The sequence below is a fragment of the Castanea sativa genome, chromosome 3, assembly GCF_040712315.1.
Source record: "Castanea sativa cultivar Marrone di Chiusa Pesio chromosome 3, ASM4071231v1".
Lineage (NCBI taxonomy): Eukaryota > Viridiplantae > Streptophyta > Magnoliopsida > Fagales > Fagaceae > Castanea > Castanea sativa.
Window position 1 is genome coordinate 42,893,144 of NC_134015.1, and position 25,946 is coordinate 42,919,089.

The window sequence follows — 25,946 nt, forward strand, 5'->3', positions numbered from 1 at the left end:
TTGAAGTTACTCCATATCAAGAACATTATATAATTTGTGTTTCAGTTTGTCACCTCACACTTTTCCATCGACAATAAGAATCTTTTTACATAGTATAACAAAACTATTTTACTATTGCTTTATTTATTGGACTCTGGAGTTAGAGAAGAACCAAAACGATCCTTGAAAAAAAAATTTTCAAGTAAACAGTACATAATTGCTTTTGAGATGGACCAAATAAATGTGCGAAAATTTATTTAGAAGACATTATAATCACAACTTCTTGCTTGTAAAATTCCTTGAAGAAGAACAAATTTAAAAATCCATCTCTTCAAGCCTTGTAATCTGCTCCAGAATAATCATTTTTCACCTTATTCTTCTATAAACATCTTCCTCCATAGCCAACATCTCTAAACAATGCTTGGTTTATGTCTTTAGAACTTAACAATGCTTGGTTTATGCCTTCAGAACTTACAAATGTCTGTTGCTCTGCTCCCTAACACCATTATAAGGAAATACACATAAGAAATATTACACTGTAAAGTCATGGAAGCATAATTGTAAAAACTTGAAGACTCTCTCCAAATAAAACTCAGATTTTATTGAATGAAAGAGAGATTACAAGTTGTGAGTATAGATTACAAAGACTAACTATCTATATACAATCTAATCAAAGAAGATGAAGCAAAATAATTAGAATTCAATTTAAGACCTGGGTAATATATAGGTTTTAATGGATAATAAAGTGCAGGACAAGAGATACAAGACATATTATCTCGTGGGAATTTCTCACCAAAGCAGATTACTGGCAGCTTTTTTCTCTATTGGTAAAATAAAAAACATAATTATGTCATATATCCCTATCTCATAAACTAGTTTTTACATTTGAGAACAAAACCTGCAAACAAATATTGTAAAAGAGGATAAAGTTGAAAAGGAAAGAGAATATAGAGGAACTAGAAGTTCATGAGCTAGAGCTACTTGGTAATGCTAGGATAAATATCAAAATAAAACCAACCAAGATGTTCACAGCAGAAATCCATAACTCATAAATGGCAACCAACAAACAAATAGAGAGCACTTTGGTACATCTAGAGAGCAAATTACATTACAAGTAGGAGAAAATTGACATTACAAGTAGGAGTAAATTATATTTGAAACTAAAAATATTTTAATAGCTATCAAATAAATGATACCAGCTATGTCCCAAAGGCTAAAATTGGCAGCGGAGAATTCAATAACCACAGTAAGTAAACTTGTCGGAACGGCACCTGTAAGAAGCAAAATTGAAAGAAATACAAATCCAAGAAAAAAAAGGAAACAATTCAGTCAAGGTTTTAAGTCAAGGTTTAAAAAAAAAAAAAAAGGGAAACACAAATTGAAAAATTGAAAGAAATATATATATGAATAATAAAATTGATGGGGAGCTCATTACATTCATAGATTGGGAGGCAACCTCAATCAACAAAACTATTGCCTTATGCCTCCCTTATTTCAGGATTCTCACCACCTGCCACATATATTATACCAAGTCGCTAACCAACAGTTGACACACTTCCTACTATGACAACTCCAAGGTACCTTAATTTTCATGTAGCAAGGGTTACTCATAATATAACTATTGTACCAAAATCCATCATCTTTGCCAAATGTCAGCCTAGATGGGTTGCTGCTATGGATGAAAAAAGTTGCTGCCCTAAATGCAAATCTGGACCTCATGGCGCTGGCACATCACCCTGACATGAATGCCATTGGGAGTATATAGGTTTACAAAGCAAAATTGAAACAAGATGGCTCCTTGGAACGTATCAAAGCTCAGTTGGTGGCTAAGAGGTTTAGCCAAGTTGATAGTATCGATTTTTTAGAAACATTTCTCCTTGTATTGGAAGTTTTCAAAGGCAAGGATATCCAGCATTCGTCTTGTCCTCAAATTGCATCAACTGGTTCATCTCTCAGTTGGGACATGAGTTCTCCATCAAGGTCTTGTGTTTTCTTCATCACTTTCTAGGCGTTACCCAACATGGCCTGTTTTTATGTCAAACTAGTATGCTGAGGATATCTTAGAACTTGCTTGCATGCAAATGTGCAAACCCATTATTACTCCAGTGCCTGAGAAAGACAGACATTTCTCATCTACTGATGAGCCTTATCCTGATCCTTATAGTTATCAAATCCTTGTGGGAGCACTTCAATGCTCCAAGTTCACTGGAACTCTATCCTATGGTGTCAACTTAGCTTTCTAATTCATTCATGACCCTATAGTGGCTCACTACAAGAAAGTTAATTGCTAGCCTAGACTCCCAAGTCCAACCAACCAACACAGAGGCCCCTGAATGCCCGGATGGCCATGAAATTAACATGAATTAACTATAAAATCCCCATCATTATCATCATCATAATAATAGTAATTAAAGACACTCAAAATCCATGACAAAAACAGAGGAGCATAGGGGTAAAAATTGAAGAAAAGAAACAAAAAAAAAAATAAAAAGAACCCGGTTGATGAACAACAAGCATATATCATATACCCAAAAGAAAGAAGGCAGTTGAGCAAGGTCATCAATTCAAAGACTAATAGTTCAAAACACAGAAAGTAATCCCAGTTCATAGATTCAAAGAAAAAAACCCTCAAGCTTCTTCTTTTTTTCAGGAACAAGCCTCAAGCTATTAGTAATGAGCAATATTAGCACAAAACTAGCAATACCCAGAACCCTTAAACTCCAATTCCAAAACCCAAAATCCCAAACACAACTGTACTGAACCCATAAACCCAGAAAACAGGAAAACCAAAATAATTCGAAATCCAAATTGGGGAAAAGGGAAAATCATGAAAAACAAACCTTTGGATCGTGGCTCATGGCGGCTCCGGTATGTTTCCAAGCTCCACGCACAGCTCCGGCGACCTTTGTGGCGGTGAGCTTCGGTGTGTGGTGTGGTGGAAGTTTGGGCAAGCAAAGGACGGCACAACCCCAAAGGAGGAAGCAAAGGGCACGGCAAGAACTCTTTCTGCTCCAACGATCTGTGTGGTGGTGGAGGTTCGCGTGAAGGAAGCAGAGATGAATGGCGTGAGCTTTTGTCTTCAGGCTGTGCTTTTCTTTCTTCGTTCTCTGCTTGGAGTCCGCTTGGAGAGGGATTTAGGTGAGAGTCCACGTGGCAGGAATCTATTGGCTGGCGTAAAACCCTGGTTTTACGCCACAGCCTGATAGAACGTTTTCTCTTTCAGAAATTTTCTTTTTGAATTTAAAATGAAATTTGTTATTTAACATTTATGTTCTTATTTTTAAATGAAGTTACCATTAATTAATTTATTTATTTTTGAACTACGTAAAATCTAATTAAAATATAGAAATCTTATTATATATAGTATAGATAAGAATTTATGAACTATGTGATGAAATTGACCCAAGAATTCTAAACGAATTTGAATGAACTGGAAGACAAATTTCTAATTTTATAGTACGCAAAATTAATATTAAGTAAAATATATACTATTCAAACTGTCTAGAACATTAAAAAATAGAATTATATTTATTGAGTCCAACAATATTAATTCTCAAGTACCCGAAAACTTGAATTATTTAGAAGATCAACATGAATTTTTTCACGTGAATCACAAAAATAAATTCAAGAAAGGAAATATGTGTTGAGATTGTCAGGTATAATGAATAAAATAATTTACTTTTATGATTTTGCAAACAAGAACAATAGACTGATTTTTCGGGTAAATAAATAAAATAAAACTAATTAAACTCACTGACAAAGTAGACAAAATGAAAGATTTCTCCCTCTTGTGTGCACAATGAATAGAATTATATATTTCTCTCTCATTGGAGGATTGTATTCATAAAATTAAAATGATAATGAAAAAGCAACTAAATGACTTGAGAGGCACTTTATTTCTAACACATGCACCGGTTAAAAAAAAAGAGCAAAAGCAAATAGACGATGTCAGCTCATCTATTTCTACATTTTTTACATTGTTTTTAGAACCGAACCGGACCGAGAGGTCGGACTGTGAAAACCGAGAACCGGGATAAAAACCGATTTTATAAGCATAAAGAACCGTATTTTTAGTTAATTCTATGAACCCCTAAAATCGGGGTTGGACCGCACGAACCGGTCAAGAACTGTGCAGTCCAACCCCTTAGCAAATTTTTTTTTTTTTTTTTTTTATAAAAACAACTTAACACAATTTTATTCTACTTAATTAAATTATCCATCTCTTACAAGAAATAAGAAAAATTATAATTAAAATCCTTCAAAGATATTCAACTTTACTTCAAAAATTAATCATAAATTTTAATGTTTTCATGGTTATTATTTTATTTTATTAACTTTATTATTTAATTATTAAATATATACTTGAAAATCATTAAATTTTCCTCACATATATTGATATATTAGTTAATTTTGCTAGTTTATAAATTTAATACCCATATTTAGATTTTAATTAATTATGATATCATTATAGTTCGACTCCAATTCAACTTTGGTTCAATCTCAAAAATCTTGAACAACTTCCTTTTACGGTTCATTCGAGTTTCAAAACCTTGATGGGCATAATTAGCAGATATGAAATATAAAATAATTTAATATTGGACGATCTCAGCTCACATACATGCACCAGCACACAGCCCAACCCTAGGCCTAGTGCATGCAATGCAAGTATGTGCAGTAGAAGGCCCACTTGAGTAGGTCCTCCCCCTTACACAAAAGGTTAGCCACTTGGGCCCCTCAATGGCCTATTTACTTTCTTAAGTGGGCTTTAGGGACTTTTACCACTTCAAGTTTCAACCCAGGTTTAAATAGATATTTTAGAAGGTAATTTCTCATTCATTTCTTAATAATTTTAGTAAAATGATCACATGATGTTAGTCTCTTCATGGTGAAGATCGAATCCAATATAACTCTGATCTGCGTCCAACAAATCTCTACTTTGAATTCCACCAAAAAATCTTCAAAACCAAGTCAAATTAGAAATTTGAGACAATTTCTAGTAAAATCTTCACCTTGAGTTAAATTCCACAAAACAAGAGACATAAATTGAGTTAACCTCCACGACCGTTCTTCCACCTTGGCCAAATTTACCGAGCGTCAAATGCATGAAATTCTTCTCTCCACCTTAAAATTCCTCGCTCAGCCAATAAATTCGTGGCACATATTTGAGAAATCTTTGGAGAAAGAAAACTAATGTTTATTTGGTGGAGTTTTGGACTAAAATATTAGCATAGAATAACTGAGGCCATAATGGATTGGTATTGATAAGTCACAAGCCTCTTATGGAACTTAGCATATCTTATTCAAGCAAGCCTTTTACACGACCTTACCTATGTGATTCAAAACCTCCGTGGGTATTGCATACTGGTACCAAAGATTCTAGTAGTATATACATTGATTAAAACAACAGAATATAATCTATCTTTTTTTTTTTTTTTACATTCACATGATTACACGAAATTTTTTACATGCACACCAAAAACATTTAAAGAAACACACACACACTTCACAAATACGAAAGTAAGAAATTTTTTGCTAGTCTATGATTTTCAACCACCACAGTCATGCAAAAACTTTAATGCCGATGAAACATATGCCAGAAGCTCCTTGTCGATTTCAAATTTAGCCATGTCTTCCTCATCCAAGTTTATCCATGCCTCTATTCCATTCCCAGACTTGGTGTCTAAGAATGTAACTAGGTTTTTGTAATATAATTTGGCCGAGCCTACCCATACTGGCTCTCCCCACCCAAAATCTGCTTCATATACAGGGAACCTGCACAAACTGGTGAAGGCCAAGTAGACCACCTCTCCTCTAATGAATTTTTCAAAGTTCTCCAGAGAAAAAGTCGTTTGGCCACCATTTTCTTTTAGTATTTTAACATAGTTCATGTTAACTTGCTTGATGGCATCTCTTCCGGAACAACAATGCCATCAAACCCAACCTCAGTATCCCAGGGGAATACAGCAACTGTGTTTGCGCTAATGTTTCCAAAATAATCTTCTGAAAGAGGCGGATCCAATCTTGTACGTAAATTTGCCATAAGAAGTGCTGCGTAAACATTATTGGGGTCCTTTCTTGTTGGGTTGCAGCAAGGAAGCGACTCCATATGAAAGTTGATAAGGCCTCCATGCGAGTGGGGCGTGGCTTTTCAATGTTCTTGTTGTTTGTGCTGTATTTGGCTCTAAGATACGCTATTGCAGGTGCATCAAACACAAATCTCTTTACCACAATCTTGTCCCTTCCTGCACTTGGATAAGCGTTAATTTTGTTTTCGGGAGGGAAGAACCTGGCAGATTCGAATCGAGGAGTCGCTATGTTGCTGCTACTACCATGCGCAGTAGCAGCCCAACTTTTGAGGAAAAAAAAGAAAGAGCAAGCGTCCATAACCTTGTGATCGAAGACCAGACCGACCACCATTCCACCACAATTGAAGAATGTAACTTGGACCGCTATAGCTAGTCCATTGACAGCATCCAGTTCAAATGGAAGGAACTTATCAAGCTCATCTGGGATTAGATCGTCAAGGAGTTCGGAAAGTTTGTATTCGGCCTTGGCTTCCACATAGTGAATGCCTTCATCGTTGCAATCAACGTAAAGCTTTTCCTTAACCCGTCCTGCTAGTGGGTAGAATAGTGTCAAGACCTCCGATAAGGATTTCTTAAGCTGGTCATGGAGTTCTGCATTGCTCAGATTAGCACTGGCATCATGATGGTAAAAGAGAACAAAGGGCATGAAAATTTGAGGCATAATTTGATCAATGAAAGATAGTGTGTAATGGCGGAGGTGATCAGGGGTTGGTGAAGAGGGTTTGATGATGTCTGTGGATACAATTTGGATATCAAACTTCATTGTTCTCGTATAAAGTCAACTAAAGGTGGCTTTACTAATAGTTGCTGTGTGAGGCTAAAGTGGTTGCTGGAAAGAGTCAAAGAATTCACAGCCTTGTGCTAAATCTCACATCAATGTCTGTACACTAATCACTGAATTTGTTCGTTTTATTAAATTTGGTTGCTGAATAAGTTGTTCAACTGCTGATTTTTCTGATGTTACCCTATTGATTATGAAAATTACACGGTCCGAGTATTGCCAAAAGAAAAGTACACGGCTAAGTGGGGTCCCCTTCCTACAAATTCAACATTGCTTGTAGACTTAGGCAATCATATATGGGTTAGCATAAAGGTCCAGGGATTGGAATATATATATATATATATATATATTATCCTTAGAGCTTCTAGAAATAATCCATTACTTTTACACAAAAAAAGAGAAAAGGAAATAATCCATAATTAATATTCAAGGAAATTATAGTGTTGCTACATCCAGATGCGGGTCCTGGAAAATAAAAATTAAAAAAATATGTTAGCTCTACCCAAAATTTCCCAACAACTAATCTTAATCTCCTAAACTATCGACATGCATGATTGACACTCAAAAATTATAAATTTGAGTTAAACTTTGATGCTGCAGTGTTCACTAACACAAATGCTTTGGGTTTTGGGGCAATTATTCGAAATGATAAGGGAGAGGTTGTGGCTGCCTTGTCAGCTAAAGGACCATCGGTGGCAAACAGCAAGGAAGCAGAAGTGTTGGCGTGTCAGAGAGCTCTGGAATTTTCAGTGGATGCTGGTTTCATGGAGGTGGTCACTAAGGGAGACAATGTTTTTGTAATGAAGTCTATTTTATCTACACGGCGTAATAGGTCCAGACTTGGACATATATATGAGGATGTTCGCTGCTTAGCTGTGGGACTTCAGGGTCTGTCAGCCAGTTGCGTTAGACGCAGTGCTGACTCCACTGCCCTTTCTTTGGCCTATTTTGCTAGTCGTCTAGATAAGGATACTGTATGGTTGGAAGAATCACCACCACCTGCCTTTGAGGCGTTGTAGTTGGACTCTAATTTTATTAATGAATGAATGATGCTCAATCCATTTTCGAAAATAAAAATAAAAATGTCCCTTGTCCATATATTTTCGTGTTAAGTATGACATAATTTTGTATTAAAAGACCAATTTAATTACCTATCTCTCCCAAGAGTAATACATAGAGAAAAAGACTTGGCTACCCCCATACAAATAAAAGGCAAGTGAAAGAAGACACCAGGGATGCGGATATGGTAGCCCCATTCTCAAAGGTTTCCCTAAGTGGCTGAAAGCTTTTGGTATGTCACTATGTCTCTTAATGAACTCTTTTTGACCTGGGACATTCATTGGCTATTTTACAAGGAAAAATGCCTATAGGTTTTAAGTTAACTAGCAGATATCCTGTATTATGCACGGTGCATTTTAAATTATTTTGTAAGAAATTATCTTATAGTCCATGTATATTTAGAAAATCATCAACTTTAATTGTATTACATGTTATTAGAAAAAAGAAACACAAATTCTTAACATTAGAATACTTAAAAATTTTAAATATGTTGCTTGAGTGATTAGCCAAATAAGTAATTATTTTCTTCTAACTTAATTATTTTCTCTTTTTCATTAAAATAATGCTTTTATCTTTCGCTAGAAATTGTTACAATTATTTCTAATGCAACTAAATTTTAGTAAGAATGTCATATAAATAAAAAAATAAATTCATTTTATATAAATAATTAGTACAACATGTATAAATATTTAATACATGAAATAAATGTATTTTACTCTATTGATACTCTTTGTAATTACATAGCGTAATCAAATTTTAAAAATAATACAATTAAAAGCATGAACATATGACTATTGTGAATACGTAAATATTTAGTTATCTATTCAGTAAAAAATTATATTTAATTATTTTTTACTAATTCAAGTGCATAATTATATTTTTATATTATTGATGACATGTTAATAATTTTTCTTTTATCTTTTGATGGTTTTGGTTTCAATTGTTGACAAAGGAACTAAATCTGATAAAAAAATGTCATATTCTAAATTGACTTTTTTTTTTTCTTTTTCTTTTTTTCTGGATAACAATTGAGTATTCCAAATAAATTTATTTTTCATGTAAAATGTTATTGAAATTAACCATATGAATTCATGTATATAATTTCTAAACACTGAAGTTTAGTATTTATAGTTAACACACTCGCATAGCTACATCAATGTAACATTTCAATCTTTTTTGGTCTAGTTCGGCCTATCTAGTCCCGTTCAGTCCATTCATTCCATCTAATCCATTTTGGTTTACTTCAGTCCATTCCGTCCACTTTGATGACAATTTGGGAGGATAGGTTTGTGTAAAAAAAAGAGCTAATTCATTGACAATTGTGTCACATTTTAGCATAATGTTGATAGGTTTTTCGTAAAAATATTCTTCTTATGTTATAAAGTCTTGTAGATTTTTTTTGATATAACTAATAGATGTACTAATATTTGCTTGTTCTTCAGGTCATTCAAAGTGTATAAAGAATGAACCCTTTAAAAGAAGTACTTGAAATAAATTTCAAACACACATATATTACATTATTTACAAAATATCTTGCCTTATATAATAATTGAAAGTGAAATACATTATATTTTCTTTCAAAAAAAATTACTAAATTTAAAGCACTTTCAAATAACTAAATTAGAATCTAATATATTTGGAACTAACACTAAGCACTCTAATATATTAAAAAATAATCACATCATTTTAAAAAATGTTTGGAACTAACACTAATAGGTCTCCTCTATTATTTTCATTTTTCCCTTAACAAAAAAAAAATCGTCAATTTTTTTAGTGTATTGCGCATGTTCGCAACTAGTTTTACATAAATCATAAGCGCTATGCATGTGTTCAAAAACTCTTATTTTTCTTAATTTAAATATAACATTTTTAAATCATGACCTCAAGTAATTTTCATTTAGGCATAAAATGTGTCCTACAGAAAAGAAATTGGAAAAAGAAAAGAAATATCTTATTCACTCCAAATCAAGCCAACTTATTTTTTGCTGCTGGCCTAGTTATTTGAAACATGTAAAAGATCTTGGACAACACAGAATTGGAATTCATATGCTGCAGAAATCATTACTAACTCCAAGCCAGAGACTGCCTAAAACACACAACTTTTTGCCAATGAAACATACGTGAGCACCTCCTTGTCCATTTCAAACTTAACCATGTCTTCTTCCTTCAAGCAAATCCATGCTTCTATTCCATCTCCCGATTTGGTGTCAATGAAAGTAACAATATTGTGGTACAGCAGTTTAGTCGAACCTACCCAAACAGGTTTCCCCCACCCAAAATCGGCTACATATATAGGAAACCTGCACAAGCTAGTGAAGACCATTGGAACCACCTCTCCTCTGTTTAATTTTTCAGCATTCTCTGTGCTCTAGTTGAAGCGCCCATCACTATCCCAGAGTTTTTTGACACAATCCATGTTAACTTTGTTTATAGCGTTTCTCATCGGGAGAACCATGCCAGAAAACCCGTCCTCAGTGTTGTTGGAGACGGCAAAGTTTGTGGGCTGGCTTAGATTTCCGAAACAATTTTGCTGAACCGGCGGATCCAACCTCCTACGTAGATCCACTGCAAGAATTATTGTGTAGACCTTATTGGGGTTTGCTTCAGTCTGATCAATGACAGCAATGTAACGACTGTATATGAAAGAGGATAAGGCCTCCACGCGTGTGGGACGTGGGTACTCGATATCTTTGTTGCTAGAACTGTATTTGGCTCTGATAGTATCTACAGCAGAGGCATCAAAGACAATTCTTTTTAACACAGTTTTGTTCTTTGACATTTCCATATGTGGATTGAATGCAGGTAAATGAGTTGCTGGTGGGAATATCGTAGCAGCATCGAGGCAAGGAGACAATATGTTGCTATCACCACGAGCAGTAGCAGCCCAACTGTTGAGGAATAAGAAAAATGATGAAGCATTGGCTACCTTGTGAGATATTTCTAGGCCAATCACTATCCCACCACAGTTGAAGGAGGTGACTTGTACAGCTGCCAGTAAATCATTGACATCGGCCAATTGATATGGGAGGAATTTGTTGTGCTCAGAAAGATTTGGATTTTCAAGAAACTCAGAAAGCTCACATTGGGCCACGGCTTCTAGATAGGGTACACCATTGTCGTTGCATTCGACATAAGGACCGTCGTCCTTCACACGTCCTGCTAGCTGGTAGAACCGTGTTAAGGCCTCGGATAAGGATTTCTTAATCTTTTCACGTTTTTCTTGATTGTTGAGATTAAAATTGGTGTCTTTTGGGTAGAATAGAACCCAAGGCATGAAAAATTGAGGTGAAACTTGATCAATAAATGAGAGCTGGTAATGGCGGAGGTGTTCAGGAGTAGGGGACGAAGGTTTGATGCTCTCCTTGGAGAGAACTTCGATATCAATTGTCATGATTTTTTTATCTTGTAAAACTGTAAGTGATACTGCTAATGGCTGTTGGTATACAAGGATGGAAAACAACCATTTATAGAGTCAATGAATTCAAGGAACTTATTCAAACCAAGGAAATTGCACTTGTCTGCAACTGGTTGGTTTTATTCGTTTTACTAATTCATAGTTCTGCCAAGTTGCAGATTTTTGGTTTTTAAATTCTGGCCACAATATTAATGTTTATATATAATTAATGAAGCAAGAGTGGTTGTTGGGTTCTAAGACCTTTAGGTTTAAATGTATTAAAACTCTAATTTGTAATGTTAGCAAACCATGATCAAAACGTTTTAGTCTTGTTTAGACGTGCTCAAAGTATGTGTCTTTTATATAAAGTTGGAATCGAGTTGCTGCATGATTTACTTTGCAATTCTGCCTAGCTCGATTGATCGAGAATTAGACTCGACCAATCGAAAGTCGTGAAGATTGTTTTTTTCTGCAGAATTTTCCAACTCAGCCTAAGCCCGTTTTACGTGTAAGGTTTTATGTTTTGCCCTAAGTATAAAAGAGAAAACCGTAGCCGCGTTTTTAGAGTTGCTACTGATGCTCTTTATGCTGTGTGTGTGAATCTTTTTTGAGATCTAGAGGTGTTTGCCTTCACATACACTTCGGGTTATCAAGATCTAGATTGATGTCAAGAGCTTGGTGCTCAATTCAGTTGCAGATTCAATAGCTTAAAGATATACAAGCGGGAGTGCTTGTGCTTGCTGGGAATCCAAGAAAGAAGTAGTCCGTGGACTTAAAGCTGTCACATGGTCATGGTAGTAAGTTTCCTACTCGAGGTAGCAATAGGATGTTAGTGGTCTAAGTCGCTATTATGTAAACTTCAATTCTTTCATAGTGTATTCAGTTTTACCTTGAGAATAGTTAGGTTAAATTCTTCCTAGGTTTTTTACTGGTTTAGTTTTCCTGGGTCATCATATTGTTGTGTTCCTTATTTTCTGCACTTTACAAATAATATGATTGATATGTGTTAACTTAGAACTGCATAATTTACCTAAGTTAATCACTTGGCTAAATAACTAAGTTAATCTGGTTGTGTTTAAGGGGTCTAAAAACGTACAAGTGGTATCAGAGCGGGTAGCTCTTTTGTTGTAGATCTTTTGATCTCTGAGCTGATCCTTGACCCCGGTTGTCGTGGAACACGGACACTCTCTTATTATTCCTCCTCACTTTGATGGAAATAACTATGCTTATTGGAAAGTCAAGATGAAAGCATTCTTGAAATCCATTAATGAGAGAGTCTGAAACTCCGTTGAATACGGATGGGAGAAGCCTACTACTCTTGTGAGTGAGTGGCAAACTTCTCAGAAAGAAGCAGCCGCTTTCAATAGCAAAGCCATGAATGCTATCTTTAATGTTGTTTCTATGGAGGAATTTAAGAGAATCTCTAATGTTGAGGTTGCTCATACTGCTTGGAATATCCTCTAAACTGTGCATGAAGGCACAAAGGCAGTTAAAATTAATAAGTTGCAGCAATTAACTACTAGATTTGAAAGCATTAGGATGTCTGATGATAAATTTTTTTATGAATTCTATGCTAAACTTAATGATATTGTTAATTCTGCATATAATCTAGGTGAAATCTATGATCAACCTTAAATTGTTAGGAAGATTCTTAGATCTTTGATTGAGGACTTTAGACCCAAAGTGACTACCATCACTGAAAGCAAGGATGTGGACTCCATCCCTGTTGATGAACTTGTAGGATCTCTTCAGTCCTATGAGTTGGATCTACCTAAGACTAACAAATCCAAATCAATGGCTCTTAAGTCTGTTGATGATGTTGATGTGAGTGGATTTGATTATAAGCTCTCTGCTACAGAGATTGCATATCTTGCCAAGAACTTTAGAAACTTTCTTAAGAACAACAACAAAAGGGCAAGAGGTAAGAAAACTACTGAACCTAGAAATTTTAGGAGGAATGATCCCACTAAGGTTAAGAACATTGAAAAACCTAAAGAAAAAGTTGGTCAACCTTCTAATAATTCTATGGGACAACAATGTTTTGAGTGTCAAGGGTATGGTCATATGAAATCTGAATGTCCTACATACTTGAGGTCTAAGGGTAAGGCTATGGCTGTAACCCTTAGTGATGATGAAATTTCTGACAATGAGTCTGGTAGTGATGAGGATGGAAACTTCATTGCTTTCACTGCTACTGCTGTAGTTGATGATATTGTTGTTGTTGAGGAGAGCCCTTTTGATGGGGAACTCTCTGAGGATGCAGATCTTCAAGAAGCCTACAATAAACTTTGCAAAGTTGCTGTAAAGGATGCTATGAATGTTGATCTAGGCTTAAAGAAAACTGCATCTCTTGAGCTTGATAAAAAGAATTTTCTTGTGAAACTGTTTGATACTAATGAATTGTTGAATAATGTGAAGATTGAGAACATGCTTTTACTTGATAAAGTTAAGAATTTGGAACATGATTTATCTGTTGCTAGAGAACAAACTAATAGGTCTGCTAGTTCCAAAGTTGATCATACACTGAGTGTTCAAAAGTCTCTTTCAGACAAAACTGGGTTAGGTTTTGTAAAAAGCATCTCTGTTTTTGAAACACATTCCACAAACTTTGCTCCTTCTTCTAAGCCCCCTATGTGTGAGGTTGTCAAACCTGTAGAAGTTACACCTCCTAGAAAGATTAGGGTTGATCTTCAAGAGTCTAAACCTAAGACTTCTAATCCTTCTAAGGGCAAGTTGCATGATAGAACTGCATGGGTTTGTCATTTTTGTGGAAAGTCTGGGCACATTCATCCAAACTGTTTCAAGTTGCAAGCTGCTAAGCGAGCAAATAAACCAAAAGTACCTGTACCTCAAGCACAAGATCCTATGGTACTTATTGGTGAGTTGGTAAAGGTTTTAAACCTTTATTCCAATTCTGGAGTTGGAAATCACTCTAATGTGAATAAGAACTCCAATGCTCAAGGTGCATCTAAAAAGTTTTGGATGCAAAAGGCTCAATCTAAGTGAGTCTTTCTAACATGATCCTTGTGCTTCTTTGCTCTTCTCTTTGTGACCATTTTTTTCTTGGTTTTTTTTTGTTTTTTTCTTTTCTTTTCTTTTCTAGGATTTGCATTGCATAACATTCATGCATTTCATTCTAGGTTGTTTTTGTTATTTTCATCAAAAAAACAAAAAACAAAAAAAAGGAGAGGAAACGAGAAGCAAAATGTGTTTTGCATTGTTTTCTTGAATTTTAAATTAAGGTTGGCCATATTATCTTTACATAACATGTTTATGTACCTTGTTTAGCTTGGATGAGCTTATTTTATTGCACTTTACTAGTTTGATCTTTGTAGTGCATGTTATGTTGGGAGATGTTTATAGTTTTTGATCACTTGATCTTAATCTTGAAGTCACATGCTTTTGATTGTGAACTAGAACTTAATGAGAAAGGCATAAATAACCATCTCACCACTGTTTGTTAGCCAATCATGAACACCTTAGTGCATATCGTAAGATTTTGTGCTCGAGAAAGTGTAGCACTTGCAGAAAAAGAATATAAGGTGTAGCCTCCGTTTAATGCTAAAATTGGTGTGTATATTATTAGACTATAATTAAATCAATCAAATAAAATTGGTGTGTACATTATTCTGGCTAATTCTTAATAAGTTTCTGATCAAATAAAATTTGTGTGTATATTATGAAGCAAATCAAGAAACTTACATGATTACAAGCTTTTATTTTAGGAGATGTGAGAGTTATATGATGTAATTCTTTGAGAGATAGTCTCTTTTAAATGTATGTGATGGATTTTTTAGAAATTTTACTTAATTACTATTCACATATCATCTCACATGTATCTCAAGCTTTTGCTAGCTGCACACACTACACAAATTACTCTTTGCTAAACTTTGTACATGTTATTGTGTGTGATCTTGGTTTGGCCAACCAAGTTTGAAAATTCATTGAGTTTTATGCAAAACATGTTTGCTGTTTGGGTTTTTAAGGAAAATTTATGGAAACTCTAAATTTTGGGAAAACTGGGATCAAAACAAGTGTTTTGGAAAAGCATTTCATCTCATACTCATGCATTTTATTCACAAAATTCAATGCTTTGAGGAGTCTTCTACATAAAATTGTTTTAACTTTCAAAATTTTGTTTTTTCAAGAATTTCGATCGATTGAATCTGTTTCTCGACCGATCAAAATTGCGATTAAAATTTTGGTCAACTTCTGTTAGTTTTGATCGGTGCTCGATTGGTATTGGATCAATCGAAATCTTTTCGATCGATCGAACCTAATTTTCGATCAATCGAAAGTCGTATAGAGAGTTTTTTTTTTTTAAACATTTGTTTCTCACGTGTTCGAACACTTTTCAAACTTTTTCAAACTCTTTCTCTCTCTATCCGATCTGTCAAAGCTTCCAATCAAAATTTTTGTCGTTTTCCTCTGATTCTTTTGCAAAGTTTTTGTCCTCTAAGGCCAGTAAGACCATATTACTCTTCCTTTTTCATTTATTTTCATGCTTTATTGAGTTTTTCATGCATTTTGGGGTTAATTTTGAACCTAAGAAAATTTTGGGATTTTGATGTTTTAAGCTTTTTCTTTCACAATTGATCAATGGGTGTTTGTTGTGGGATGATATACAATTGTTCTATGTGCATTAATTTGATCAATTTGAGGTTTTGTGAAAAATTGGAAATTCTAGGGCTTGAAACTACCCGAATTGAGGATTTGTTCAATTAGGTTTAATTTGATGAAATTGGCTTGTTGGATTGATTCATATGATCATTATATTATGTTATCTATCTTGTTTAATGATCAATTGGTCAATTTCTTGAAAATTGTACAAGTGGTTTTTCGAAATTTTGGGGTTTTTGATATAAACTCTATGTTCAAGCTAATTTTGTGATTTTAAAGTTACATTGAACTTATTCTCACTACATTAGAACATGCATCATGTGCTTACACTGTTCATGCATCATATAGATTGTTATTTTTTATATTGTATTGTGCTAACTTGCAGTCTGCCCTTTGTTTTCTTGTTTTCCTTTTTGGTTCTTTTCTGTTTGTCTTGTCTTTTCCTTAGCATCATGCCTAGAAAAACTAGAGCCAACAAGAATCCTCCTTTTCTTCTGCTCCATTCTTTGAGAGTGAGCGTTTCTTGAGTGAGAAACACCAAGCGACCTATGAGACACTTAACCTTAAGAGGAACATTTGGGCTGAGAGAAAAGTTTTGTTAGACGAGCTAGATGGTGAGATTAGACGTAACTTTGAGCGTCAGGGTTGGTTACCATTGTTGGATATTTCTCATCCACCTCTAGCTGCCCTGATTAGAGAATTCTACTCAAACTTCTCTATCCACGTCTATGATTCCAACACTTTAATTAAGATTTGGATACGAGGTGAAGAGTATACCATTACTCCTTTGGTAGTGGCAGATGCTCTTGGGGTACCTGTGGTCCAGCATCCTGTCTACCCTTATAATGAGTCTCCTCCCCTAGATGACATCATGTCTTACATTACTAGGTCTTCTATCCAATGGGGTTCTAATCCTCGGATCACTAGTACTGAGCTCACTGAGGTTCACTATCTTTTCTTTATGATTGCTTGTCATTCTTTATGGCCTATCTCTCATCTACACACCATCCCTATTGAGCGATGTGTGTTTCTGTATGCCTTTGTTACTGATGCTCCTATCAGTTTTCCTCATCTGTTTATTCGTTCTTTGAACAAGGTTTATAGGAGTAGTTCTACGGCTCATGCTCTTTTCTTCCCCATTTTTATTCACCGGATTCTTTTACATCTTGGTTTAGAGGAGTTTCCCGCGTTTGAGCCTGTCCATATTATCGCTCCTATAGGTGCCACCTTTCTTAGATAGAGGGTTGCTCAGTTGAAAGCAAGTTCTAAAAGTCCTAGGGTTGAGTCTTCTGGTGTCGTACCTCCTCCTCCTCCCACCTCTACAGGTGATACTTCTACTGAGGCGTCTGTCGATCCTCCTGCTGCTACTGATGTTCCTTCGCCTTCTACTTCGGATGATTCAGACATTCGACGTATGTTGGAGATTGTCATGACCGTTTAGGCGGCTCATGGTCAGTTTTTGGTGGATATGTTTGATGAGCTTCATGCTTTGCGAGCGGATTTGGAGAGTATTAGACCGCCACCTCCTTTTAATGATGAGTGAGTGTCCTTTGGCAATTCGTCACAAAAGGGGGAGTGCATATGGCGTAGAGAGGAGTTTTTGTTGTTAGGGGGAGATTGAGCTGTGGAGTTTTTAGATTGTATCTAGGTGCTTCACTCTGTATTTACTTTTTTGGCTAATGACGTATTGTGTTTGGGATATCCATGATAGGGGGAGATACTTTGTTTATATGTTTCTTGTTTCACATTGATTATTGATTTATATTTATGAGGTTATTCATGATATATATCTTTATTTTGTTTTATGTGAAATCAAGAAGTTATATTTTTGTGTTACTTGTATTTTCCACACATGCGTTTATGTGTTTGTTAAATGTTACAGGAATATACAGGTTGATTCAGTCATGTTGCTATCTACACTTGTAACAAATGGATAGTAGTTAGGTTAAATTTGTTATGTAGGGCTATGTTTTAGTAATGGGCTGTCTTTATGTAAACTTTGAGCACTTTGTTATGTTTGTGTTTTGTCACGGATTGCCAAATGGGGAGTTTGTTGGGTTCTAAGACCTTTAGGTTTAAATGTATTAGAACTCTAATTTGTAATGTTAGCAAACCATGATTAAAACGTTTTAGTCTTGTTTAGAGTGCTCAAAGTATGTGTCTTTTATGTAAAGTTGGAATCGAGTTGCTGCATGATTTATTGTGCAATTCTGCCTAGCTCGATCGATCGAGAATTAGACTCGACCAATCGAGAATCGTGAAGATTGTTTTTTTTTGGCAGAATTTTCCAACTCAGCCCAAGCCCGTTTTACGTGTAAGGTTTTATATTTTGCCCTAGGTATAAAAGAGAAAACCCTAGCCACGTTTTAAGAGTTACTACTGATGCTCTTCATGCTGTGTGTGTGAATCTTTTTTGAGATCTAGAGGTGTTTGCCTTCACATACACTTAGGAATATCAAGATCTAAATTGATGTCAAGAGCTTGGTGCTCAATTCAGTTGCAGATTCAATAGCTTAAAGATATACAAGTAGGAGTGCTTGTGCTTGCTGGGAATCCAAGAAAGAAGTAGCCCCTAGACTCAGAGCTGTCACATGGTCATGGTAGTAAGTTTCCTACTCGAGGTAGCAATAGGATGTTAGTGGTCTAAGTCGCTATTGTGTAAACTTCAATTCTTTCATAGTGGATTCAGTTTTACCTTGAAAATAGCTAGGTTAAATCCTCCCTAAGTCTTTTACCAGTTTGATTTTCCTAGGTCATCATATTATTGTGTTCTTTATTTTCTGCACTTTACAATAATATGATTGATATGTGTTAACCTAGAACTGCATAATTTACCTAAGTTAATCACTTGGCCAAATAGCTAGGTTAATTTGGTTGTATTTAAGGGATCTAAAAACGTACAGTGACATTAAAAGAAACGATGAAGGCAATAATCCATGGCTTTTGTCGTCATCTTCATTATATATATTTTTTCTTTTGGATGTATACAGATAGGATCTTCAGTAGATATACGTTAGGGTAGAAGTTGACATCCCCTCACCTCTTCATACTTTGCATGGACTTCCTTGGGTAGCTAGTTGAGGAGAAATGTAGAGAGAATTTGTGGCAGCCAGTCAAAGTCTCTCAAAGCGACCTGGCTTTTTCTCACTTGCTTTTTGCAGATGACATCGTCTTCTTTGCTAAAGCGGATCTTACAGACTGTATAGCTATTAGAGATGTATTAGATATTTTTTGTAGCTTGTCGGGTCAATCGGTGAGTGAAGCAAAATCTAGAGTTTTCTTTTCACCCAATGTTGACATTGACACAAGAGAATCTTTAAGTGACGTTCTTGGTTTTACCTCCACTCCAAACATTGGAAAATATCTAGGGATTCCTTTGAAGGTTCCGGGGTCCTCTTCCAACGAGTTTAATTTCATTTTGGATAGAGTGAAGCAGAAACTTGCAGGTTGGAAGGCCAATTTATTGTCCTTAGCAGGGCATAATGTGCTTATCCAGGCTTCCACAACTGCAATCCCATCCTATGTCATGCAATGTAACTTGTTGTCAGGGAAAATTCTGGATGGTATTGATAGAGTGAACCGAAACTTTCTTTGGGGCACAACAGAGTCATTGGGGAAGATTTATTGGGTTGGGTGGCATAAGGTGACCAAGCCTAAAGAAGATGGGGGTCTAGGATTGCAAACAACTAGGGGAAGAAACATAGCCATGCTGGCCAAGCTTAATTGGGGGCTTAACATTGAAAAGGATGCACCATGGTCTAAAGTCCTCCAAGCAAAATACTGCAATAACATGAGGTTAAATGCAGCCAATGCAGACAAGCTGCCTTGCTCTCGGATTTGGGCAGCAATAAAAAAAGGAAGAGAAGTTTTCACTAAAGGGAGTAGTCGGATGGTTGGGAAGGGGAGCATGCTAAGCTTCTGGTATGGAAAGTGGATGAAACAATGTCCTCTTAGACACCTTATGTAGGGCCCCTTAACTTGAGAGGCTGCCAATTGGGCCATCAAAGATATCATGGTGGACTTGGGGTTAGATTGGAACCGAGTGCCTTTTGTTTTTCCCTCAAAAATAAAACATGTGCTTCAAGCCACTCCTTTGTCTCTAATAAGTAGAAGTGGTGATAAACTTCCATGGGCTGAGAATCCGAAGGGTAGCTTTAATTTAAAGAGTGCATACAAACTTGCAGTGGGTAGGGAGGAAACTGCAACATTTACAACAAATTGGATTTGGAAAGCTCTGACTTTTCCTCGCATCAAATCTTTTTTATGGCAATGTGCTCACAATAGCATTACTGTTAAAGAATGTTTCACAAGACGAGGAGTGGTAGAAGATGGAAATTGTCCCATTTGCAATAGGGAAGTTGAATCTATTTTGTATGCCTTAAGGGACTGCCCTCGGGTTCAGTTGTTGTGGAAACAGATTGGTGTGCAGACAAGCAACCACGGGTTCTGGACTTGTAATCTGATAGATTGGTTAAACTTAAATGGTAGATTGTATATCAACCAACCTGCTGGAAAACCTCCTTGGAAAGTTCTTTTTCCTTTCACTATTTGGAACATATGGAAGAAATAGGAATGATTTTTTCTTCAACAGAAAAATGCAGAACCTTAACTTGGTGACTGATATCAAAAATCAAGTAGTGGAGTTTAGGTGTTGTGTCTCACCCCCAAGAGAGCTGGTTCGTTGCATTATCAAGAGGGTGTGTTGGGAGAAACCACCACCTGCTTGGGCTAAGCTTAACATGGACGAGGTTGCTGCAAGAAATCAGGGTCTAGTAGGATGTGGGGGTTTGATCAGGGATGAACATGGCGCATGGCTTGCTGGTTTCTCAAGGAATATTGGGTCAACTACTAGTTATGCAGCTGAACTGTGGGGCATGAGAGATGGACTAGCACTATGCAGCAATTTGAATATTCACTCCCTTGTTGTCGAACTTGATGCCAAGTCAATTTTCGATGTTTTTCGGAACCCAAACTATGAGAATAATATCATTTCTCCCATTTTGGATGATTGCAGGCAGCTGATGATGCAGTTCCAACAAATTCAATTTAATCATTGCTACCGGGAGGCAAACTGTTGTGCAGATAGGCTAGCTAAGTTGGGGTTGAACTAGAATTTATGTTTGGTGCATTTTGATTGTCCTCCTGAGACTATTAGGACTATTTTGGATGAGGATTGTAATGGAGTTTTTGTTGACAGAACCTGTACTGTTCTTGATGTTTTTTCTTAGTCTTTAATGGATCGTCTGATTACCAAAAAAGAAGTTGACATTAATGTAAAAGTTTTAAGAGAAATGCTAGGGACACACTTTTGCACACATGGCGAGTTGTGACTAATACACTCTAATCAATCACAACTCGCCATGTGGCGAGTTGTGGCTAAAGTTGTGCAAAAGTGTGTGTCGCTAGCATTTCTCAAGTTTTAATAATCAAGAAGAAAAAGTGTACAAAAAAAAATTATCCTACTTTTCAAAACTATTAAAGAGACGTCAAATTCTATATGTAAAATTTATTTTGTTTTCATAAAATGAAGTGTATAAGTAATTACATTTGGGAATAAAAAAAAAACAATTCTATAATTCTTTTTGGGTTTTTATTTTGTATAAGTATAATTCTTTTTAAGTTAAACTCTAATATTTTGTATGCATAGATACTACCATAGTTTAAAATTTTTAAAATTTTAATTATTTCCAAGTTTTGATGAAACTACTTGAAAAAATACTATGAAATTTGATTATATGATAGCTGTAAGCTTTTTAGGTTTTACCTTTGTGATGTGAGATCACTAATTATCCAATCAGATATTGCAGTGTATGTGGCAATGGTGTTTTGGCACTCTGCTTTTGTTATGTTTACTGTATCTTTGTTACCTTGGTTCCATCTATTTTATAGCTAATGAGTTTTGTCTACGTGACGATATTTGAGTAATGTTTGTGTGATAGCAAATGAGTTTCATCTTTGTGACCATTAATGGTTTCTGTCCGTGATGGCTTGTCATGCAGCCATAGGTTGGATTTTTGTGTTTTGATTTAGTGTTATTTTGATCACAGTATGTGCTGTGTAGTTTCTTTTGTAAAGTTGTAATTTACAATTATTTTATGTTCGCTTTAATTCTGTGTCAAATTTGATTGTAATTTCTTTAATCATTTCCCTGTATTTATGTTGGTTTTTAATTGTAATGGATGAGTGTGAGAGAATGTGAAGACTCAAGCTTAAAACGATGAAGAAGTGGATTTTGCGAGTGCCTCGTGAGAAGCTATCTCGCAAAAGAGCCATGTATAGAGCACATGACTGGAATGTGAAGAGTCATGCCAGACTAGAATTTTCACAAGTGTCTCGCGAGTAAGGTCTTCCAGCGAAATACTCACGAAACATTCTGTTTGGATAATTTTTCATGTTTTGTTTTATCAAGTCTTTACCCACACTATATATACTCTCATTACCCACATATTATAAGGAGTGTTTTTCAAAGAAAAAACCCTAGAAAATACACTTGAGAGCTAAAGATTGTTATATCTACAATCATCTACATATTTTCTTGTGGTTTTCTTCTACTCCTACTTCTCCATCTCTAAATTCATGAGAGCTTGATAGCCCAAACACTTACCACACCCAATCTGAGTGTCAAGTGAGATTTTGGTGCTATTGAGAAATATTGGAAGGAGCCATTTATTGGCGGATGCAATCGGGTTGAATTGCGAGATCCGGGAGAGCTAGAGAAGACAAGGTTCCAAGAAGCCAGTTAGTAGCAGGAGCTTAAAGAGCTCAAGTACATTGGGTAGACTAGGCTTGGATGGTCTTTTGTTATTCGTGTACTCCAACTTATTCTCTACTAGATCGATTTACTGCTTGGAGGGAGACGAAGAGGTTTTTCGCCGAGTTCTTTGGTTTCCTCTTTAATAACATATCAGGGTGTTATCTTCTGTTTGCATCTCTTTTCCCTACTCTTTAAGCTTATCTTTTATTGTTGATACTGCATGAATATGGCTTAGGGTAGTTGTATCGGTTGTTTGTACTCATTTACTCTTATTTCGCACTTAACTTAAATTAGAAAAAAAAGCAATCTAGTCGTAATTTTTATTTGAGGGTCTAAACAAACTCTTGTGTTTTCACACAAATCCGAGCTTTCAATTGGTATCAGAGCGGGTGCACTTATCAGATTTCATCTTATGTAATCCTAAACGCTAAGTGAGATGGATAGATCCCAATCTCTTAATGCTCCTCCATTATTTGATGGGAGCAATTATGCTTTTTGGAAAGTACATATGTGTGCTTTTCTTTGTGCTATTGATGAGATGGTATGGGATTCCATTGAGAATGGGTATGTAAGACCTATTACTGCTAAATCTGAATGGGATAAGGCTGCTCTTGCCTTGGCAAACACCAATAGCAAAGCAATTAATGCTATTTTTTGTGATGTTTCTACGGATGAGTTCCACAGGATTTTGCATGTGAAGACCGCTAAGGAGGCGTTGACCATTCTTGAGACAACCTACGAAGGTACCAAGAAGGTCAAGGACACCAAGATTCAAATGCTCACTACTCAGTTTGAGGAAGTTAAGATGAGCGACAATGAGTCGTTTGATTCCTTCTGTGGGAGACTCAACGAGATAGTGATTGCCAAGCTCAATCTTAGAGAGAAGATTGAAGATGCTAAGGTGGTGAGAAAGATTTTGAGATCCTTACCCGAAAGCTTCCAGGTTAAGGTCACAGCTATAAAGATTTGGATGAGATAAAGATTTAAGAACTCATTGGATCTCTCCAAACATATGAGCTCAGACTGCCTTCTCACAAGTCCAGCAAATCACTTGCTCTCAAAACTATAAATGAGAGAGTGGGTGATTCCTCCGATGAAGATGACGTAAAGAAGGAGGTGGAATTTCTTACGAAAAACTTCCGGAAATTTCTCAAAATGAAGAACAATGGAAAGTCATTTGGCAAAGGAAAGTTCTCTTCCTCCAAGAATGACAAAAGGGAGTTCAAGAAGAAAGATAGGAAGGATTCTGCATCCACTCAAGGACTCATGTGCTATGAATGCAACAGTCATAGACATCTCAAGAAGGAATGCCCAAACTATTTGAGAGGAAAGGGTAAAGTGTTTGCCACTACCCTTAGTGATTTTGAAAGCTCAAATTCTAATGCGGAAGGAGAGTGTGATAATGAGGGAAACTATTCAACCTTCATGGCAATCACCACGGTTGACTCTAGTGAAGAATTAAGTAACTTGGTTGATGAGTTTAGTGTGCATTCGGAAGGTGAAGGTTTGGAAGATGAGGATGTGTGCCTCAACGAAGGTGAGAAGAACCTTCAAGAAGTGTATGATGCACTGCTAGAAGATTGTGGCAAATATGCCAAGGTTGCAAACAATGTCGTCATGAAGATGAAGAGAATTGAAAAAGACCAGTCTAGGCTAAAGGGAGAATCAATGGAAGCCTATTCAAAAATCAAGTTTCTTGAACTTGAAATTATCCAAGCTAATGTTAAAGTGGAGTGCATTTCCACCAAGAAACTTGACAGGGTGCTTTCTTCTCAAAAATCTTCACACGACAAGACCGGTCTAGGCTATACTGGTGAAGCAAGCTCAAGCAACGAACCCAAGAAGGAAGTGAGGTTTGTATCGGCCAAAAATATAGAGAAACCCAAAGTGGAGAAGCTCGAGATTGAGACCCCTGTTGTTGCAAAGAGAACCATTGGTGCAAAACCAAAGGATAAAGGGAAGTCATTACCCAAAAATCAAAGGAGACCTCAAGTGAAGCACTTTTGTCATCATTGTGGCGTGCGAGGGCACACAAGACCAAATTTCTTCAAGCTTCAAGCACTCAAGAGGGCTGATTCTGTGCATGGCCAAGAAAATTCAAGAAGGATGCCAAAGGGAGCACAAGCTAAAGGAGAAAATGAAGGACAACTCATTGGAGATGTTATGGAGATGTTGAAGAACATTTCATATTGCCTTGCTAGCTTTAATTCGAGATTTGAAAGTTATGTTGGTCGTACCCTTCCATCTAAGGATCTCACCTAAAACACTCGTACAGTGTGGGTGAAGAAGGGTACTCATGCATGATCACTCTCTATGTTCATGCATTAATACTTCTAATGTTTTGGGGTCATAGATTCATACATCATGACATATACAATCTTCTTGTGTCATTGCATCTGGTTTGTAGCATGTTTATTTTTCAAGTTTTCACTTGTCGTTTTTGTTGATCTTACTTTGCTTGTTATGTTTTTGAGTGTGTTGAAAAATTCAAAAACCCATTAAAAGTGAAAAATCTTAAAAAGTTTGATCGCTTGTATTGTGTATATCACAAGTGAATTTGGCCTAGTACCTCTGTACTAATGGCGTAGTGCATTTACAAGCTTAGCTTGTTATGTATGCACATTTTCTAAGTGTGATCTTCAAGCTTGTCATGAATGATTATTCAATAGTCTTATTTGATCTTGAAACATGCGAAGACTTGTGCCTATATATCTCCCCACATTTACTTTTATGTTTTTGCTTATTGCTCAACCATTATCAAATCTCGAAAAGAGATATTGAGGTGCAAAAGCCATCACATACACTAATATTTGACTAGGAAAAAGGAAAAGCGACTCGTTAGAAATGTATGGTGCCAAAGCCAAAGGCTAATTCATCAAAGTTCTATAAAAACGTTTATGCCATCGCTTCTCAGAAATCTAAATTGTTTTTTTATCAAAAGTATGAAAAATGGAAGCCAAATGAAAAGCTTTCAATCTATTGTAATCACATTAGTAAGGGGTCAGCCAAAATTGGAAATTATGTTTTTCAAACATTATAATTAGTAGACACTTTTTTCAAACTTTATTTTCTACTAACATCTTGAGTTTAAGAGAGTCGATTTTGGGCTTAAAAATCGACTCTTTGAGACTTGATTTTAGTGTTCTGATCACGTCTGATGTGGTAGTTTTTCCACGTGGCGTCTACTTGGAAATCGAGTCTCTAAAACTCGATTTATATCTTGACTTTGCTTTTCTTATTTTCCTTCTGTGTTTCATTTCCTCTGTGCATCTG

At 35.9% G+C, this 25,946-nt stretch overlaps 1 protein-coding gene, 1 long non-coding RNA gene and 2 pseudogenes across 2 annotated transcripts; 1 reads left to right on the forward strand and 3 right to left on the reverse strand.

Moving 5' to 3' along the window:
- Positions 1 to 25: 25 nt before the first annotated feature.
- LOC142629858 (uncharacterized) lies at positions 26 to 3,193 on the reverse strand. The gene is made up of 3 exons (XR_012843134.1): positions 2,820 to 3,193; positions 1,176 to 1,250; positions 26 to 475 (listed from the first exon to the last, which is right to left on the reverse strand). It is a non-coding gene; the product is annotated as an uncharacterized LOC142629858 (long non-coding RNA).
- A 2,106-nt stretch (positions 3,194 to 5,299) lies between these two features.
- On the reverse strand, positions 5,300 to 6,910 carry LOC142629735 (stemmadenine O-acetyltransferase-like; annotated as a pseudogene).
- Positions 6,911 to 9,991: 3,081 nt separating this feature from the next.
- Positions 9,992 to 11,296, reverse strand: LOC142628995 (stemmadenine O-acetyltransferase-like; annotated as a pseudogene).
- Positions 11,297 to 23,109: 11,813 nt separating this feature from the next.
- Positions 23,110 to 23,652, forward strand: LOC142628996 (uncharacterized). Its single transcript, XM_075803002.1, has one exon. It carries the CDS (start codon positions 23,110 to 23,112, stop codon positions 23,650 to 23,652), a length of 543 nt encoding a protein of 180 aa, XP_075659117.1.
- Positions 23,653 to 25,946: the final 2,294 nt, after the last annotated feature.

Bases quoted from the DNA above. Each gene is read 5' to 3' on its own strand.
- LOC142628996 (XM_075803002.1), top strand. From the start codon at position 23,110: ATGGATAGATCCCAATCTCTTAATGCTCCTCCATTATTTGATGGGAGC.